This window comes from Paecilomyces variotii (assembly GCF_004022145.1).
Source record: "Paecilomyces variotii strain CBS 101075 chromosome Unknown C8Q69scaffold_2, whole genome shotgun sequence".
Classification (NCBI taxonomy): Eukaryota; Fungi; Ascomycota; class Eurotiomycetes; order Eurotiales; family Thermoascaceae; genus Paecilomyces; species Paecilomyces variotii.
This window is the reverse complement of record NW_021167141.1, coordinates 4,090,534-4,108,210: the sequence shown is the minus strand read 5'-3', so window position 1 is coordinate 4,108,210 and position 17,677 is coordinate 4,090,534. Positions and strand designations below refer to the sequence as shown.

Below are 17,677 nucleotides of genomic sequence, written 5' to 3'. Positions count from 1 at the left end.
TCCACGGTTTAAATATCAGTGCTACAGTTAAGCAAGACCGGGACGTGTCTTCAGCACAGCTTAAGGACTTGGAACTTATTAATTTGAAAACAATAAAGGCAAACCTTGGAATATTACTTTACTTCCTCAATTAGTAAAGGTTATCAAGTCACCATTTGTGAATTTTTGTCATCTCCTAAGCTTGTTTCTAAGTCACCTATGCTGATAACTTGCTCGACCCAGCCCACTGATCAACTTCTTTCAATACCCACGCGGTTATCATCTCTTGAGAGATTCATCTTTAATCCTTAGCCACCATGAAGTTTACACTCTCTCCTGTTAATGCTGATGATGCTGAATCCCTAGTACGAAAATGCGATTTTCCAGCAATGCGAGACAACCCGTTACATCTTCTAATGTTTCCTCACTCATGTGAAGAAATGGAGGAGGAAGAGATAAAGTGGACTATTGAGGGCTTAGAAAAGACACTCCAAACGCGATCGGCAGGATTCCGTAAGGTCTGCTTAGAGGACGGCACACCTGCTGGATTTGCCGGATGGAGCCTGGAACAGACTACACACGAAGGAAAAACCACCAATATCGGAGCTGTCTCAGAAGAGCGGGAAGAGCCAAATAAATGCCCAAGACGCGATTACTGGCACCCGAGCACGTTGGATGTGAAGACCTGGGTGGGCGTCTCGAGAATGTTTAGGGACGAAAAGAAAAGGGTCCTTGAAAATCGCAAGAATATCTGGCGTAAGTTTCATCATGACGAAGTTCGTGTGCATCGATTCTAAGTATCTCTTGCAGGTCTCAATATGATATCAGTAAACCCGGCATATCAGCGCCAAGGTATTGGCTCCATCCTACTACAATGGGGAACTGAAGAGGCAGATGCACATGGGCGAGATTCTTTTTTGATATCTTCTCCAGCAGGTGTTCATTTATACGCAAAATTTGGATTCAAAGTGGTTGGAGAGATCCACACGCCAAGAGGTACATTCACCAGCATGTTTAGAGAGGCACAGTTAAATGAGGTAACGAGTTCGTTCAATGAAATATCGTCAATAAAAAGACCCGTTCCGAGGTCGAATGCTGGTGTCGAGGAAGTGAAAAATTCTAAGGATATATTGAGGGTTTAAATGGGGTTTTTTTCTTCGGACTCATCATGAAAGTGGCATGTGCGGCAAACCCAGCTCTCTCTATCACTATCCACTACATCTATGTCGCTTTCACGATTCTGTCACCCCCCAAAAAATGTGATGAGATCTTCGACTTGTGGCTAATCTTTTCACTGGCATGCCCCATGCGAAACACGGCGCAGGCTGAACGCTTAAGGCGGCGTATGCCTTTGAGACGGTACTACTCTGGCTCGGAAGTGATTTGAACACAGCATGCATCCAATGAGCACGAAGTACAAGTCCAGTATACTAGCTTGTCAGTGATTGCATTAATCTAAGGACTATACGAGTTGAAGTCTATCCTAGGCGTTTAGAGCCCTAAGCTAATTCGTTGCTGTACTACTGTAGGGTTTTATGTTACACGAGAACCTCTTAAATTTGCGATATAGTCCTCTAGCTCGAGCACTCTTAGCCTCGTGCGAGGCAAGAGCCAACTCAGGTTACAGCTCGGTTAATAACTATGTACTACCATCCACGCTGTATGCCAGGTCAAATGGCACCTAGCCATGAAGATGGAAATAGAACGCCATGACCTCATTATTGATCTGGCTTTTCGATACGTAGAGATAGTTAGCCAAAGCAAAGACTAATATCTCGATTCTCGAATCGACGATTGTGAGACATTGTCTGGAAGAGCCGGATCGAGCGGAACGGACGGTACTACGCTTCTACCGACGCGAAGCATTCGAGGATGACGCTCCTGAAGATCATGGCGATCCATTCTCTCTTCATCTCTATATTGAACAGGTTCCGGTGCTGTAAACTCACTCAGCCACCGCAATAGATGATTTCCGTAGCGTAGGTATCATCCTTCTGCTGCCGTTTCGAGATACGGCGGGAGCCACATATCAACCGAAAACATGACCAAGGAGATATGTCTAAAAGGACGAGTGATTATCGGCTTCAAGTAGGCATGAAGTATTTGCGTTTTGCATTATGTTTAGAGATTATGTGCGTTGCTACAAAGAAATATCGAATATAGGAAGCAAAACTTCTTCTCAAAGACAGACGTAATTCCGCTGTATCAGTATATACGTGATCCCGGGAACGGACTCCTATGTCGGAAGACGTAGAAAAAAAAAAAACCACTAATTTGTCTGTTCCAAGAAGGCGCCAGACAATTACTGCGTCATAGCCTTGAGCTGCACCCGCTATCTTGTATAAGTAAAGGGACTTCCCCTCGAACCACACCGTTGACAATCCTCATAGAAGCTGAAGAAAAAAACACCTCAACCATTTGTCATTCACTCTGACGCATGTGACTATGCATAATAGGTATGATATTAAGGTGGTTGGGGAACAAGAACCCACTGGTTCTCGTATCTTCTTTGAGGAGAAGGGCCGTCGCATATCACCATGGCATGATATTCCTCTGTACGCCAATGAAGCAAATGGCCTATTAAATATGGTCGTTGAAATTCCCAAAGGAACAAATGCGAAGCTGGAGGTTGGCGCGTTCTCTGAAAATAGTGTCACGATGTTGTTAGCTTACGAAATCTCTAGATTTCCAAAGAGGAAGACTACAACCCCATCAAACAAGATACCAACCACGGTGGTCTAAGATACCTTGCAGATATACCGCCCTTCAAAGGATATCCCTGCAACTATGGAGCATTTCCCCAGGTAAAACGTGACTTGGAAAAGGTCGGATATGTTCCTAACTGCTAATCCTCAATCTAGACTTACGAAAGTCCCGACATACTCGACGGTAAAACCGGTGTACAAGGAGATGACGACCCTCTGGATGTCTGTGAGATTGGGAACGAACCCGCTTACCCCGGTGAAGTCAAGACGGTGAAGGTCCTTGGAGCTATAGCCATCTTGGACCAAGGGCAAACAGACTGGAAGATAATTGCCGTTGATATCAACGATTCCCTCTCAAGCAAGCTTACCGATATATCGGACGTAGAGGTTCATCTACCAGAGTTCTTGGGAAAGCTCAAAGACTGGTATTGCTTGTATAAGATCCCTGAGGGAAAGCCTCCAAACGAAGTAGCTCTATGTGGGCAGCTTCAAGATCGAAGGTTACTACCACTAAACTTCCCAGTTTCTTTTCGGATGTTATCTGACAATATCTTAGATCCGCTCTTGAACTCATAAGCCACTTTCACGGCACATGGAAATCAATGGAGAAGAAGGCTGGTAGTCAATAACGATGGAAATACGACTTCTATCTACTCACCGCTATTTCTTCGCTCGAACTTCGTACCTTAACTTATTCTTCTAATTTGGGTATGGACAAGCTTAATGGCCCCAGTAGCTACCTACAAGCATATGACCTTTAGCTCACGAGTATGTGAAAGTTGAAATCATTTTCAGTGTTGGACGTGGAAAATAATGGGTAGAATAAATAATCTGCTGCATCGCCATACGAATATGGCGTTTGGTTTATTCATAATTGGTCGACCACCTAAACAATACGAGGTCACTCGACTCAATTCTGTTTTTGTAGAAAGGTGCACACTATTAACCGACGAGTTTCCCGCTCTCATTGAGATCATAAACATTAAAAGAACGCGTCAGGTAGTCAAATACGCCAATTATGCCTCCATATGACAGAGTCAATGAAGTCGGCGTGAGATAAATGTCCTGGTCAAATATTCGTGGAAGCTGATTATTATATCCCAATTATTTGACCATGGAACAGGGGATATATTGTGAAGTGTTAAAACTGGGAAAAAGTTGTATATCATGGTATAGATAACAATCTATGAAGGACAGGAGATTCCACACATTCATTATTTCCTAGCCTATAGTCATTGGCGTCGACATATAAAACAAATACATCTCCACAATGGCTACCTAGACTTATCACGAGTAAACTGGATACTCAAGATACCTATGAGAAGACACAGTTGCCATATCTAGCCACGAGATGTCCAGTGCCGTCCTGAAGCTCCAAGGAGAACAGCAGGCTCATTCAGGTCATCATGTTCAAAGCTTTTATAATTAGCAACGATCATTACAAGAGAAGCAAGCAACCTACCAAAGGATTCCAACTCCAGCCGTTTGAATTAAAAACCTCATTCCATGCGACAATGGTTGTTCAGCCCACCTCAGCGCTAGGGCAGACAGAATGTGGCCATGGGCGATGCAAACAATATCGGGGGCTCTCTCTCTTCCTTGTGGTCCCTTAGTGAATCGCTTCATGTCCTTGATCAGCTCATCTAGTCGATGAGAGACAGCTTCTGGTGATCTTTGAGGGGATTATTGGTTAGTCTATTGAATAAACCGGATCTGTTTCTACAAGTGAAGCCCTTACACTCCACCTTCACATCCATCTCTCCAAATGTTCCATGGTCGGTCCTTATCGAGGCCCCTTGAGTTTCTCAACTTCCGGACTTCTGCTATAGTGAGGCCCTCATAATCGCCGTATCCCCATTCCCGCAAGTTCTCAGTGACGCAGAGGGTCGGATGCGGCGTCACGGAAGAGATAGACCCAGAATCAATGCCCAAGCCTAAGAGGTCTAGCGTTTGACGAGCTCGCGCACGAGGCGAGCAGTAGCTATAGCGTAGTCAGCCTCCGAGATACGTTTAAAATGTATGTATACTCACACCCGACAAATATTCTTTGGCTGAATTAACTTGCCTTGGCCTACCCAGGCATTCGCAGTAGCTTTGACTTCCTGCTCGCCGCTTTCCGTCAAGGGAATGTCGGTAGATCCCGTATGGCGCTCTTCCTTGGACCATTCAGTTTCACCATGGCGTATCACAAAGATTCTGGAAGCCATTTTGTAGACCAATAGACATGAAAATACCATCAAACTAGATTTAGAAGTTGGTGAGATTTTCGGGGACGAAACGTTGGGTTTCGCAGCATATTTATGAGAGACTCAGTAGCCAAAAGAATACATCCTTTCCTTACTTTTACGTCACTTTGGTGTAGAAAACAGGATCATGCATCTACGAGCCTGTGATAAAACAGGCGATAATCCCGTTTGAATATTTCATCTACTATGACAAGCAACGGGAAGCCCGGGAAAGACGGAGTAGTTAAGCTGTCTCCTGACATCACTGCATATTATATAATTGTAGCATTCGGTCCTTCGTCTTCTATAATCCGTTATGATGTGATGGTATAATGTTGCTTGAGGAGTTCTGCTTTCGCAAGAACATCATACAATCATATATCTCTTAGAGAGCCCATCCCTTTTGATTCATATAAGTATGCGGGACGGTTACAAGCGACTCCATTGGGACCGCGCCAACCGCTTTACCCGGCGCGAATTGGATATTAAATGTGAACTATGGACGTAAACAGGTATTCTAGCCGGTTCAGTCCAAATTATTCTGGCCTAGGAAAGAATTTGAACATGAGTAGTCGCTGGGAAATATCACGAGGCTAGCCAAACTAGCTGGGGTCTTTTTGGCTGGGTCGGACACGGCACGGAATCATTTCATTTGTAGCTCTCTTAGGGTCCAAGGAACGCAAGGCTATAGTCCGGTAAAGGTCTAGGTGCTTGCCTAAAGAGCGATGCTGAAGCCTCTTATCATCAAAATCTCGCTCCTCGTGTATATAGACACCGTTGATTTTAGTTCATACTGGTATCTTGTATTCTCTTAATAGATATAAAATCCTATCTGAGGAATGTAATTCGAGAAGGGCTAAAGGTTTGCCATGCTCGCCACTGTACCTCCGTCCATTGACTCACTAGATCAAAGCCATATCCCCCATCACTATCCGGGTGTGTTATTCCCCAAAAAGCCGGCTTAACATCGCCATTAAGAATGAACCGTACGCGCTTTTCGCCATTCCTTCCAGGATAAGATTCTATACCAACGTGACCTAGGTACGGTGCAAGCAACGCAGCTCGCCATTGTCGATCTTCATCAACCCTGTCCAAGGCGGGTTCCCAGTTCTTATGGAAATTCATACCGAGCAAACAGCAGAGATACAAAATCTCTTCACGATGCGTAAATGCAATCCGCAGAGGTAACTGGGGACCATGACTAGGAGGATTGCTTAAGGCAGTCATAGCAGCTTTAAGCCAGGGTATTGCGTAAAAGCCTGGCTGTAGCATGCCGTAGCCTTCACTGTAATAATATTTTACATCTCTCAGATATTCGAATCCTGGCCAGTCATCTGCCTCAAAGCATTTTTCAAACGGCGTCGGCCTGTTTGCTACCGCATCGTAACAATGGAGCAATTGCATTGCGTATATATCCGTCGCTGACAAGGGAGTCGCTGTATGCCAATCATTATGCAGTCGTCTGTAGATCGGGCGTGTTGTGACTTGCATCAGCTTCTCAAATTTGTCGGAGCCTCTGGATTGGTCGACAGAGAAAGCTTTATGCCATCGAAGATTATCGCACTGGTGAGAATTGTCCTCACATTGCAACACCTTGACCCTAACATCAACACGACGAGGATGGTCGTCATAATTGCCAGTAGGACTGCCTTTCTTCCCTATTTTCCTTCAGTATGACAATGTAAACGGGACCAATATGGCGATTTAGACGTACCTAGGATACCGCTGGAAAATGCCAATGCAGAACTCCGACAGCGCATGGCCGAATCAGTCCAAGTATATAATTCAGGTTTAGAATAATGAGAAGCGGGTATTAGCCATTGCTTGTACCGGACACGAAATGCTCTACCTAAGTCTAAACTCTGTTTGAGCCCTTCGTTAGAGACATTTCCCACATGTGCGTCGGTAATCCAACTCTGATATGAGGATAGGAAGGACAGTCTTCCTGTCACAAATGGACGACCAGAACTTTGGAGCGAGCGGAGCTTCTGTAGGAATGGCGCCATGAAGTGGGCGTAGTCATGATAGGATACCTCGATGCTTCCATGACGACAAAGGTAGACTGCCCCATAGACTTGACCAGACGATGGAGGGGGAGGTTGTTTGAAAATGTTACTATATGGAGATATTGCAGCGAGATGTCCCCGAAGGGCTGAAACGGGGTTCTGCGACATGTATAAGTCTGCGTAGGTAACGAAGAAATGTCACAAAATGGCGGGGAGATGCCGGGCTACACAAACCCAGGGAGACCGAACCTTCGCCTCGTGAAATGTCCAATATGGTCCAATATGGTCCCTTGCTGGCTTATCTTTCGCTCAGAATTGGCTTTGGCCCGGTGATGTACCATTCCACTTCTTGATCAGAAGGACTATAACTGCCATGCTTCAGCAACGACGAATACGACTCTTATTGATTCGCTCATCTCCGTCGATCGTAAGTATGAATGTGACATCATGTTGGCGGCACAGATGAAAACAGGGAACTGGCTAAATATTCACGTTGTCTTGCGTTGTTTCTCCCTTCACTTCTTAGACGTAACGTATGTACATACATACATATGTACGGGGAAACCCCGGTATATCCGGGATAGCCGCTGGATGCCAAGGACTGTTTGGACAGGTAATTAGATCATAACCACCGTGCAACTACTGCAAGGCACAAGCGAGATACATCCTATCCTGGTTGGTCTAGGCATTGTGGGAACTCTAATTAAACATAAGGATAGGAACTTGCTGAGTCACTGTGACATATAAATGAAACGCATAAGCCTTGAAAAGAAGCTTGACAGTTTTTGTACTGGAATTTCTCACCAAAATGGTCGCGCGACAGTGGAGTATGCTAGGGACGAGCCCTGGAACGACCGATGGCCAGGATGCAAGACGGAGTAGCACCACGAATCCGATGAGACGGGAATACTTTGGAAACTCGTCACATCTCAGAGATGATACAGCGGCCACTGAAGCAGAGAAAAGACGCACAGAACTCAAGAATAAGATTCTTGCGGGAGTACAGAACTTCAATGTCGAGCACTATCGGAAGAGTGACGAGGAGCTCAAATCAATTAAAAACAAACGCGTTCGGGAATTCTATGAAGCACAAAATCAAAAACTGAATGATTGGGCTGAAGTTGATAGCCTTGTCTGGGATTTAGTAGACGATGTGGTCGATAGCATGGATCCAGATGCCAATCGCGACGGAATTGTGGATAGAAACACGCCACTTGTTCACACTGGCTACGATCTAGAGGCTTTCTTGCCCTGGAAAGAGCGCGAAAAGCGCATCAGAGACAATCGCACAGCCCAGAGAGCACTGAATGTAAGTTAAACTGAATGCAATTGCTCTTCTTTAGGTTGACCTGGACTCTAGATAAATGTACTGGCAAATGTCCTGTTGCTGGTAGCAAAGGTGGTCGCCGTGACATCGACACACTCGCTGTCCTTGATTGCTTCGCTTCTAGACTCGGCATTGGATCTTCTATGTACACTGATTATTTGGTCAACAAGCAAGCTAGCTAGTTGGCAGACTGCATCGGTGAAACTGGCATTTCCCGCGGGCCGCCAACGTCTACGCCCTCTCGGTATATTGATCTTTTCGATCCTTATGGTGGTCTCCTTTGTGCAGATCCTGCGGGAGTCTGCTGCAAAATTACTCCCTTCTGGTGATCACCATACTCTCACTTTGCCACCTGTTGCTATCGGCGCGATGGCAGGAAATATTGTCGTTAAAGGACTCGTTGGGTTGTATTACTTTAGAGTCAAGAACTCACAGGTCCAAGCTCTAGTTCAAGGTCGGTATACATCTTCCACTACTAGCCCATATAATAACTCTTAAAAGATTGCAAGACGGATGTTTATTTCAACCTATCATCGTTGTTATTCCCTTTTATCGGCCACAAGCTCGATATCTGGTATCTCGATCCTCTTGGGGCCGCACTGCTATCGCTGTATGTCATTTATGATTGGGCCCACACGTCAGTCACAACAATCAACAGACTGACTGGTGCCGCGGTATCTACCCAAACTGCAAAGAAACTGATATACCTGGCGTGGCGTTTCTCTCCTGTTGTCGATTCGTATAAATCGATGACAGCCTATTATCTTGGTGATGGTATCATTGTCGAGGTTGAGATCACACTAGATGAAAGGACACCTCTGCCTCTAGCCCATGATATTGCCCAGACCATACAATACTGTTTTGAAGGTTTGTACACAAAGCTCTTGCATGCACTAGCCGCAGCTAATCTGAAAGATAGGGCTAGCGGAGGTTGATAGAAGTTTCGTGACAGTAGACTATAGCTCACTTGGACTGCCATACCATGCTAGATAATTTGGACGACAAACTACCTCGGTTGAACTTCATTGATCGAGTGATGGCTCTGCAAGAGGAATGAAGACTGCGTTGGCGAACTTTTCGAATACGACATTCTTCAGTCTGTAATAGCGAATATTTCATTCGTCTTGCAGATGCCATGTCATCATAATCCGGAAATTTCTAAATAGTATATTATATACATCTATCGATGAGGTGGCCGCAGAACTAGCCGTACAAAAGTTGTCTCTATTACATCGCTCCCCGGGTATGTACTAATAACACATAAGAAATCTCACGTTGTATGAAACGCACTTTAGCCATAGTCTGAAATGATAAGCAGAGCCGATATTCCATACTAACACCTGTAAGTGCGGTATGATCACTTCTCAACATGGAGCACCAGTTCTATTCCAGGGAGGGATTTTAATTCGTCGACCTCGCTCTGACTGATATCACGGCCACTAAATAAACATCAGTCATGCATCACTACGCGTGAGAAGTTCGAAGAGATCAACTTATGAACATACGATAAGTACACTGGCGGACGAGATGCAGTTATAATCGCATGAACTTTATCTGACCCTTCGAGAATTCTGTTGGCCTAATTAGATGCTGTCCGTGGTGAAAAATGTGCGGCTTGACCTACTGTTTTACTTTCTCCAGAACTGTGTCCTGGACGTTCTCCTTTGGGTAGACGGTTACTTTCTGCAATGATCGTTATCTTCTGTCGCCTATCACAAAGGTAGTAGCTAACATACCGGCATTTTCAGCTCAACCTTCACGGTAGAATTCAGTGTGGCAGGAGGTAGAGTGACTGTTGATAATATTCTTTGGAGATGAGAAATGAGCAGGATAATGGTATACAAGACTAGTATTCGATATTTATTTCAGCCACAGCATGCGGGTGGCATGGTCGGAATTTACTAAAAGCGGAATGAGAGTAGCGGTAACGTCATCTGATGTGTAACTTGCACGTTGCTTGCGGTTGAGATCATACCGATCATACCTGGAATGCGCAAAGATCATCACACGATGCTAACCGCCATACCATACTTATCCGGGCTATCCGGCGAATCAGGCGGCGCCGCAAGTCAGTGAATTGCCTGACAATAACACTCTAAGCGAAGACAACATTCCTAAGAGCTTCTAGAATATTAACATATGATACTAGTCCCTAATCCAGCCGATCCGGATTCAGGTGTATTCGAAGCTTAGTTGAACGCCACAGGGGACGCTACCAATCGCAGTGAGACCATCAACGCGAGTTAGGCAATTCTGAGAGATCCAGCCACGAGATAATCCTAAAAATAGATCTTTATTATTTCCATATATCTATCTACTCTCTGGCTTGACGGTGGTAGATGCTCAGGTGATCACAGTGAATCTGCGATGGGTAAAAGCGGCTCCGTGCTTTACAGCGTTTATTGACACATCGAGAAATATATATGCAACTGATCGAAGGAGGGAACGAAGCGAGATTTCAAATAGAATAATATCTGCCGCTCATCCGATGCAGAAAGCAGCTTTGCGTTGACATGTATCTATAAAGTAGGTCCCAAATATTACTTCCTGGTAATTTGGCCCGGGCGATCCGCGAAGTTACCATATTACAGCTGGCAGAGAAAGCCAGTGACGCGCCAAATCCAGGTCCATATTACGAAGATTTCAGCAGAGGGGCATTATCATGACGTATCATTTTCTTTCCGGGGAGACGCTACATTTCTAACTTGCTCGTCTTCTTCAAGAAATGTGTAGCTTTGCGCAGTTACTCCGTCGCCCTCACGTTGGTATAAACTGCCGGTCTGGGTTTCTTTTCACTATTATTTCTTTGAGCCATAAAATTCCATTGCCGAATCTACGTGCTGGAGAAGTCAGACCTTAGTCTGGGTTGCCCTTGACCAGAATCAATGGGGAGAAGTGATGATATCAGCTCCATCCAGAGCACCCTTTCAGACCTCGAACAGCGCGCTTCGACTCTAGAAAGCAAGATTTCTGTTGGAGACACCGGTCCTAAAAATGGTCCTATCGATAAGCATATACGTATTGCCCTAGTGGGCCCTCCAGGATCAGGTCGGTTGTATTATTTCCATCAGTGAGACTATTTTCTAACATGAATATTACCACAAAGGGAAGTCAACTCAGGCGACAAAGCTTAAGAACAAGTTTTGCATATGTCACCTTGTAAGTGGATATGTAAACAGTGCGTGAGCTGGAGGGCTAATCTAATGCCATCCTACAGCCCATTGGACAAGTTTTACGGTCTCAGATCTCTAGAGGAACTCCAGGAGTCAAGTCTGCAAGAGATGTAATGGGACATAGTAGTTTAGTTACAGACGAGACTATGATCGATCTTATCCGCGACGAAATTAACAATAATAAGGAATGCAAAAATGGGTATATCTCCGCTCCTTCCGCAAACAGTACCACGCCGATATGGAGGAATAATAACACATCCCAGGTTTGTTCTTGATGATTTTCCACGCAACCTCACCGAGGCCAGGCTTCTAGATCAAATGCTAGAATCCCAGAACCAGCGACTTCATCATGCAATTGAACTCGGAGTTTCTGATACTGGTTTGCTAGAGTCACGAATAACAGGGCGTCTGACCCATCTTGCATCGGGCCGTTTATATCATACGATCTTTCACCCTCCCAAAGAGTACATGAAAGATGATATCACGGGAGAGCCTCTTGTACATCGTCCAGATGACACAGTCAAGAATACGAGGGATCGTCTGAACATATATCGCGAGCGAATGACACTTATTCCTGACTATTATAAGAGAAAGGGTATATGGAGGGAGGTGGATGGTAGTCAGGGGGAAGGTCAGGTATTTAACTCCATCCTAAGAGAAATTGAAAGAGAAGGCAGTTAAAGAACTATTCTGGTTTTATCTTGGTATTATTCTGTATTATCCCCAATATCCAATAGCATGAGGCAATATCTGATTAGTGTCTAAGCTAATGACTAAATGTAAGACGTATTCGCACAGCATCTATGCGTTTGCCGATACATGTAGATAAGAGATATCTATACATATTCTTAATCTCTTTCTGCTAAAGCTTGTCTTCTGGACTTCGAGCGGAGATCCAAATAAGGAGCTTCGCCCAGACTACAGACACGGTCTCCCGCCCGCGCATCTTCATAGTCATATGTGGCTGTGTGCCATGTTGAGCGATTATCCCAAATAGCGACATCGTCCGTACTCCACTTGAAGCGAACCTGAGCATCATGGTTTTGTGTAACCAACTAGACTTTCTGTTAGTCCTATTCTATGAGAGACAAGTTCATTATTTAGACCTACATTAAACAGATAATGTAGCAGCATATCTGACTCGTCTCTCGTTACTCCATTAATTCGGCGAGTGAAGCCTCTGTTGACAAATACAGATTTCCAACCCGTGACCGCTATTGCGATCGCAAAGATTAGCTCTCTGACAAAGACAGTGGACGAGATGAAACGTACGATTTGTCCTAATCACAGGATGTACGGCCGTTAATTCATCACCTTGGTTCAATGGCGATCCTCGGATACCTGTTCTCAATGGATTTCCCAGCCTAGCCGCCTCATCATGGAAGAACTTAGCATCATGTGTTGCGGTCAATTTCTCTAAGAAAGCAGCCATCTCTGGCGACAATCGGTCGTAGATCTCATAACCAGATGCCCACAGTGTGTCACCCCCGGTCTCAGGAAGGGTGTGAATCTTAAGCGTGGCATAATCTGACGGAACTGGTTCGAAAGTGATATCGGAATGCCATCCGACAGAAGCCAGGCGGCTAGTATCACTGAGTTGGTGCGTGAGACCTCCGCCTTTCTTCTGTTTTGTACTGCTGATGACGCTGATTTGATCGCCGAGTTCACTCCCTTCTTCCGTTAAAGGGTGGATATGTAGACCTGATGATTCGGGCTTTTGGTGAACGCGTTAGCTGATGCTCAATCCCAGCAATAATGTGCCGCAAGGACTTGTTTATGAGCCCCGATTACTTCGAAACTCAAGGGACTTGTACTTACACAGCCAGCCAAGGAGGTCAATTTCTCTATGAATGCACGCATCTGCTCAGTTGAGGCATCCTGATTTCGCAGAAAGATAACTCCTCTTTCGGAAACTTCAGCAATTCTACCGTTAGCATGCGTTTCATCATCTATAAAATCTTCCACGCAACAGAAGGCATGTACTGGTCACGGCAAGATCGCGGATTAAACGATCGCTGTCCTTGGATTCCAATATGTCCGTAATCTGCAGGCTTTGGTATTCTCGACCGATAACAGGAGTCAAGTCTGAATATGAATATGAGTCTAGCGAACCAGAATACTCAAGGTTTCTGGAGAGGCGAGGGCGTGCTAGTTCATGGCCGCCTCTAATGTTTGACGATTCAACGGGAGCAGGCATTGCGCCGGGAAAACATGTTATTAGATACGCAGAATCATCACACAGTGCAGATAGAATCCCTGAGGAAGGCTATCTTTATGAACTGACCCCTCAAGTCTGCCTAGCTTAAGCTACCTTGTCGGACCGAGAGATATTAATATTGCGCCATGCGTGACATGGTAATCCCCTTCAACCGCCAGATTATTATGCCATAGCGGAGTACTCCGTAGATGACGACGAAATATATGTCCCACGCCTGAACTAGTCATTTAACCGGGGCCATCTCCTACAGCCCGTCTGGTGGGGCATTTTTGAAATTCGCAGTTGATATGTTTTAATCTGTTCTCCGCGTAAGTTTGTTCCAGTATACGCATGATCGGGAAAGACGCGATAGGCACCTTGATGGTATCAGTACATATGCAATCAAAAAAATGCTACGCAGGTCAATTTTCACAATGATAGAGACTGATTTATGTGTTCTGTGCTCTGCAGTTACCAGAATTTCAATTTCAATTGGGTGTGGAAGTAACATCCGTTGAGGGATAATAAGCAGATTGCGCAATTTTAATGGGTTCTTTCACTATAACGCTCAGGCATCCTGGTAGTTTCGCATTTTTACTGTATGCTCTATATTTACGCAGTGCACAAATCTCATTAGTTTCTTCGCCAGCATTATGTTAGCAGCAGTGAGCACTCATACGCTCTAAGCCCACAAAGTCAGTCTAGTGGGTAATGTCGAGGTGAACCCACGTTGTCCTCGGCACATTATGACATTTCCACATGGCTTGCGAGTTTAGATTTGACGAGTCATTATATCTTCTGCTTGGTCGAAGCCTGATAATAGCGGAGATGTAAAAGCTTTCCAACTGATGAGGAGATTCTTCACCGACGTCGCGTCATGAGCATTGTCTCCACAGGCAAAACATTATGTAGATATAGAAATTCGCCTGTTCCTCGAAGTCGTTGATTACCTGCCATATGCGAAGACAAGGCAAAATTGAATCTCGGTATCTGCCATGGCTGCAACCGACATTCTCCTCAACCAGGGGACTGGCTACGGCCTCCTTATCGGGCTTGCCATTGCCTTTGCCCTCATTATTCTCGCCGCAGTACGCATCCAGAGACGCTACTTGGAGGAGGAGACAAACCGTTCAGAAATGTTCGTATGGAATCCAGGACGTACTGTCTAGACGTGTAATCTGACGTTTGGGGTTATTCTAGGTTCATGGTTGCCAACCGATCAGTTGGTATAGGTCTGACAGCGTCTGCCGTGTTCTCAAGTTGGATGTGGATCGATGAGACTGTGTATGCTTGTACATATGCCTATTGGTGGGGGATTGCAGCTCCCGTATGGTATGCAAGCGCGCTCAGCTGCCAGATTGCCCTAATGGCCTTTATGGGTATTATCGCCAAGCTGAGGGTGCCGTATGCCCATACATCAATGGAGTTCATACGGAAACGTTACGGAAACATGGGCCATGGGGTTTTTATTGTTCTCAACCTGATAAATAATTTCTTCGGATGCTCATCTATGATTTTGACGGGTATGCTACTCTTCCAGGGAATAACGTAAGTATCTTTCAGAGCTGGCACTCCCGAAATTCTCGATACTGACTGTGTCTGGGAATAGGGGCATGCATCCTGTAGCCGCAGCATTCCTGATCCCGTTGGGAGGTAAGTCGGCAAGTATTCGCATAGCTTGATCTCCTTCGCTGACCTCCAACAAGTCATGCTGTACACCGCTGTAGGTGGTCTGAAAGCTACGTTCTTGACGGACTTTTGCCACACGACCATTGCTCTCGTCCTCTTGATCTTTTTCACGTTATCGATTCTCACAAACGAGCATATTGGGGGCATCGGAGGTCTTTACGACAAAGTGAAAGCACTCGATGTCCACATTGATGGGAACTACAAGGGCTCACTTCTGAGCTTCAAGTCCCATAACGCAATTATCTGGGGTGTTGTTTTGCGAATCGGAAATCTTGCGTTGGTAGTTATGGTGCGGCACCAATCTTCCCGGGTATCACCATGATTCTGGCTGACCTTCCTGGTTCAGGATACTGCGTTCTGGCAGAAGAGCTTCGCGTCCGAAGTCTCTGCGACGGTACCGGGTTACAACCTTGCTTCCATTGCGATCATCGCTGTACCATGGACTATTGGCACGGTGGTTGGGCTGGCTTGTCGGGCAATCGAGCACACTCCAGTATTCGTATCCTATCCCAATATCCTCAGCGAAACCGACGTCGCGAATGGGCTTGTCTTACCGTACGTCTTAAAGTCATTACTTGGCGACGGTGCTACAAGGGCTTTCTTAGTACTTGCTTTCATGGCCGTTACCAGTACGGTCTCTTCGTCCATGATTGCAGTCAGTAGTATCGTCTCGTTAGACTTCTTCAAGACATACTTCAAGCCGAACGCTTCGGATAGACAGATCCTTACAGTCAGTCACTTGGGCGTAGTTGCCTATGGACTTCTTATCGCTGGTTGGACACTGATGATGAACTACAGTGGAGCAAATGGTGAGTATATCGTGCTGTGGCTGGGCTGCTAGTCTGAGTGACACTTTACTGACATGTAAACAGGAAACTGGAGTACCTACTTTTTGCCCGTTGTTACATGTCCGGGAATCTGTCCGCTCCTCCTGACCCTGATCTGGTCACGGCAAACGAAGCTTGCCGCCATCGTATCGCCAGTCCTTGGTCTAGCGGGTGGACTTGGTACCTGGCTTGGTCTTTCGAAACGTTGGTACGGTGCCATTACGATCGCTACCACTGGTCAACAAATGCCTTCTCTTTGGGGCTCACTCGTATCTTTATTCGGGCCCCTAGTCCTCTCTATTATCATCTCACTCGCTTGGCCACAACGATTCGATTGGCGCGAGTTTCTCAGAATCGACCTCATCGAGGATAAGTCGAAGCCAAGCACGACGGCACCGTCCCCCCAGGATAGCTCCGTGGGGGTCAACGAAGAGCATCTCACGACCGAGGATAAAAACAAGAATCCTGAGGTTGAAATCGGCTCTGTACAGCCTCCAATCCCGAATCAAACAGTGCGCCCTGAACTCAACAAACTTCCATTGGACCAGGTAGTCCATCCCTTTGACCAGGAGACCATGCGCCACGTGAAGAAGTGGCTGAAGATAGCTACTGTTTTCATGATAGTAAACTGGACGGTTACGATCCTGCTCTGGCCTATGCCATTGCACAGGGATTACATCTTCACAAAGTCATTTTTCTCCGGTTGGGTGACTGTATCTCTCATATGGCAATTTTTTGCCTTGATTGCGGTTGTCATATATCCTGTCTGGGATGGTAGACATGTTATTGCTAGAGGTTTGAGAGGTATTGCCAAAGACATCAAACTGAAGACGAGTTAGAACATAGTAAATTTGGAAATGATATTTATCGAAGTGATCCAAGCCGAGTCACTGGTGAATGCCATGATGGCTCTTCTCGTCTTATCGCTCCAGGTCATGCTCGAAGCCAAGTCTGGAATCCCCAGAAATCCTGTACGCACGAAGTGCTCGACTTGCTCATCAGAACTGCAGCTTGTAAATGCGGCCTTAGCACTTCAGCGTCCCTTCTAAAATGGAAAGGTGGGTTGAGGCGAATAACAAAAAGTTGCGCCGAAACGACGTTATTTCAGAGCGTCGTCCTAGGACGATATCACTTATGGTGGACCTTATGGGACAGTTTCTGGAACTTCCAATGATCGAAGGCAATCCCAAAGCGTGATAGCCAACTCAAAGGGAGATAAATAGTTCGTTATGCCGATAGAGATAACCTTTTCTGTTGAGTGATGGTTACTTTGAACAGCCGTGAGATGATGAATGACAAAAACAGTATTTTGGTAAATCGCGCCACAGTATTGCTCGCGCCGACAAACAGTCCCATTTCTGTCTCCATCGTCCTCAGTAATCAGATGAGGTATCTTCAGACGGTATAGGAGCTCCTTGATAAGTCGTGTTGGCCCTGGGTAAGGTGCCAGAAAGGTATCGCAATGTCCTTAACGAAGCAACTCGGTGCGCTTATGCTGGCAGTACGCTGGTTCAACCTTGTCAGATGCTTTTCTTCCAGCGAAAAGTGT

At 45.7% G+C, this 17,677-nt stretch overlaps 8 protein-coding genes across 8 annotated transcripts; 5 read left to right on the top strand and 3 right to left on the bottom strand.

Moving 5' to 3' along the window:
- Nucleotides 1-25: 25 nt before the first annotated feature.
- Nucleotides 26-1,450, top strand: C8Q69DRAFT_459625 (acyl-CoA N-acyltransferase). The gene is made up of 2 exons (XM_028630093.1): nucleotides 26-735; nucleotides 790-1,450. Exons 1-2 carry the CDS (start codon nucleotides 297-299, stop codon nucleotides 1,119-1,121), a joined length of 771 nt encoding a protein of 256 aa, XP_028488294.1. The 5' UTR covers nucleotides 26-296; the 3' UTR covers nucleotides 1,122-1,450.
- A 926-nt stretch (nucleotides 1,451-2,376) lies between these two features.
- On the top strand, nucleotides 2,377-3,501 carry C8Q69DRAFT_429514 (inorganic pyrophosphatase). Its single transcript, XM_028628469.1, has 4 exons — nucleotides 2,377-2,607; nucleotides 2,664-2,783; nucleotides 2,841-3,184; nucleotides 3,241-3,501. The coding sequence occupies exons 1-4, from the start codon at nucleotides 2,425-2,427 to the stop codon at nucleotides 3,311-3,313; spliced, it is 720 nt and encodes a 239-aa protein (XP_028488293.1). The 5' UTR covers nucleotides 2,377-2,424; the 3' UTR covers nucleotides 3,314-3,501.
- Nucleotides 3,502-4,024: 523 nt separating this feature from the next.
- On the bottom strand, nucleotides 4,025-4,891 carry C8Q69DRAFT_485525 (histidine phosphatase superfamily; the record flags this gene model as incomplete). Its single annotated transcript, XM_028631837.1, has 4 exons — nucleotides 4,025-4,100; nucleotides 4,147-4,356; nucleotides 4,423-4,665; nucleotides 4,716-4,891. 4 exons carry the CDS (start codon nucleotides 4,889-4,891, stop codon nucleotides 4,025-4,027), a joined length of 705 nt encoding a protein of 234 aa, XP_028488292.1.
- Nucleotides 4,892-5,702: 811 nt separating this feature from the next.
- On the bottom strand, nucleotides 5,703-7,495 carry C8Q69DRAFT_459619 (histidine phosphatase superfamily). The gene is made up of 2 exons (XM_028630092.1): nucleotides 6,624-7,495; nucleotides 5,703-6,567 (listed from the first exon to the last, which is right to left on the bottom strand). Exons 1-2 carry the CDS (start codon nucleotides 7,081-7,083, stop codon nucleotides 5,738-5,740), a joined length of 1,290 nt encoding a protein of 429 aa, XP_028488291.1. The 5' UTR covers nucleotides 7,084-7,495; the 3' UTR covers nucleotides 5,703-5,737.
- Nucleotides 7,496-7,630: 135 nt separating this feature from the next.
- On the top strand, nucleotides 7,631-9,669 carry C8Q69DRAFT_178738 (hypothetical protein). Its single transcript, XM_028625841.1, has 4 exons — nucleotides 7,631-8,224; nucleotides 8,276-8,696; nucleotides 8,744-9,109; nucleotides 9,162-9,669. Exons 1-4 carry the CDS (start codon nucleotides 7,724-7,726, stop codon nucleotides 9,233-9,235), a joined length of 1,362 nt encoding a protein of 453 aa, XP_028488290.1. The 5' UTR covers nucleotides 7,631-7,723; the 3' UTR covers nucleotides 9,236-9,669.
- A 1,272-nt stretch (nucleotides 9,670-10,941) lies between these two features.
- C8Q69DRAFT_178697 (adenylate kinase) lies at nucleotides 10,942-12,141 on the top strand. The gene is made up of 4 exons (XM_028625840.1): nucleotides 10,942-11,290; nucleotides 11,349-11,401; nucleotides 11,460-11,614; nucleotides 11,679-12,141. Exons 1-4 carry the CDS (start codon nucleotides 11,128-11,130, stop codon nucleotides 12,094-12,096), a joined length of 789 nt encoding a protein of 262 aa, XP_028488289.1. The 5' UTR covers nucleotides 10,942-11,127; the 3' UTR covers nucleotides 12,097-12,141.
- Nucleotides 12,142-12,263: 122 nt separating this feature from the next.
- Nucleotides 12,264-13,612, bottom strand: C8Q69DRAFT_505265 (TfdA family taurine dioxygenase; the record flags this gene model as incomplete). Its single annotated transcript, XM_028632687.1, has 5 exons — nucleotides 12,264-12,470; nucleotides 12,526-12,629; nucleotides 12,688-13,129; nucleotides 13,234-13,328; nucleotides 13,399-13,612. The coding sequence occupies 5 exons, from the start codon at nucleotides 13,610-13,612 to the stop codon at nucleotides 12,264-12,266; spliced, it is 1,062 nt and encodes a 353-aa protein (XP_028488288.1).
- A 995-nt stretch (nucleotides 13,613-14,607) lies between these two features.
- C8Q69DRAFT_517527 (SSS family solute:Na+ symporter) lies at nucleotides 14,608-17,350 on the top strand (the record flags this gene model as incomplete). The annotated part of the gene is made up of 6 exons (XM_028633420.1): nucleotides 14,608-14,750; nucleotides 14,813-15,160; nucleotides 15,222-15,265; nucleotides 15,319-15,590; nucleotides 15,648-16,110; nucleotides 16,174-17,350. 6 exons carry the CDS (start codon nucleotides 14,608-14,610, stop codon nucleotides 16,965-16,967), a joined length of 2,064 nt encoding a protein of 687 aa, XP_028488287.1. The 3' UTR covers nucleotides 16,968-17,350.
- Between the last annotated feature and the right edge of the window lie 327 nt (nucleotides 17,351-17,677).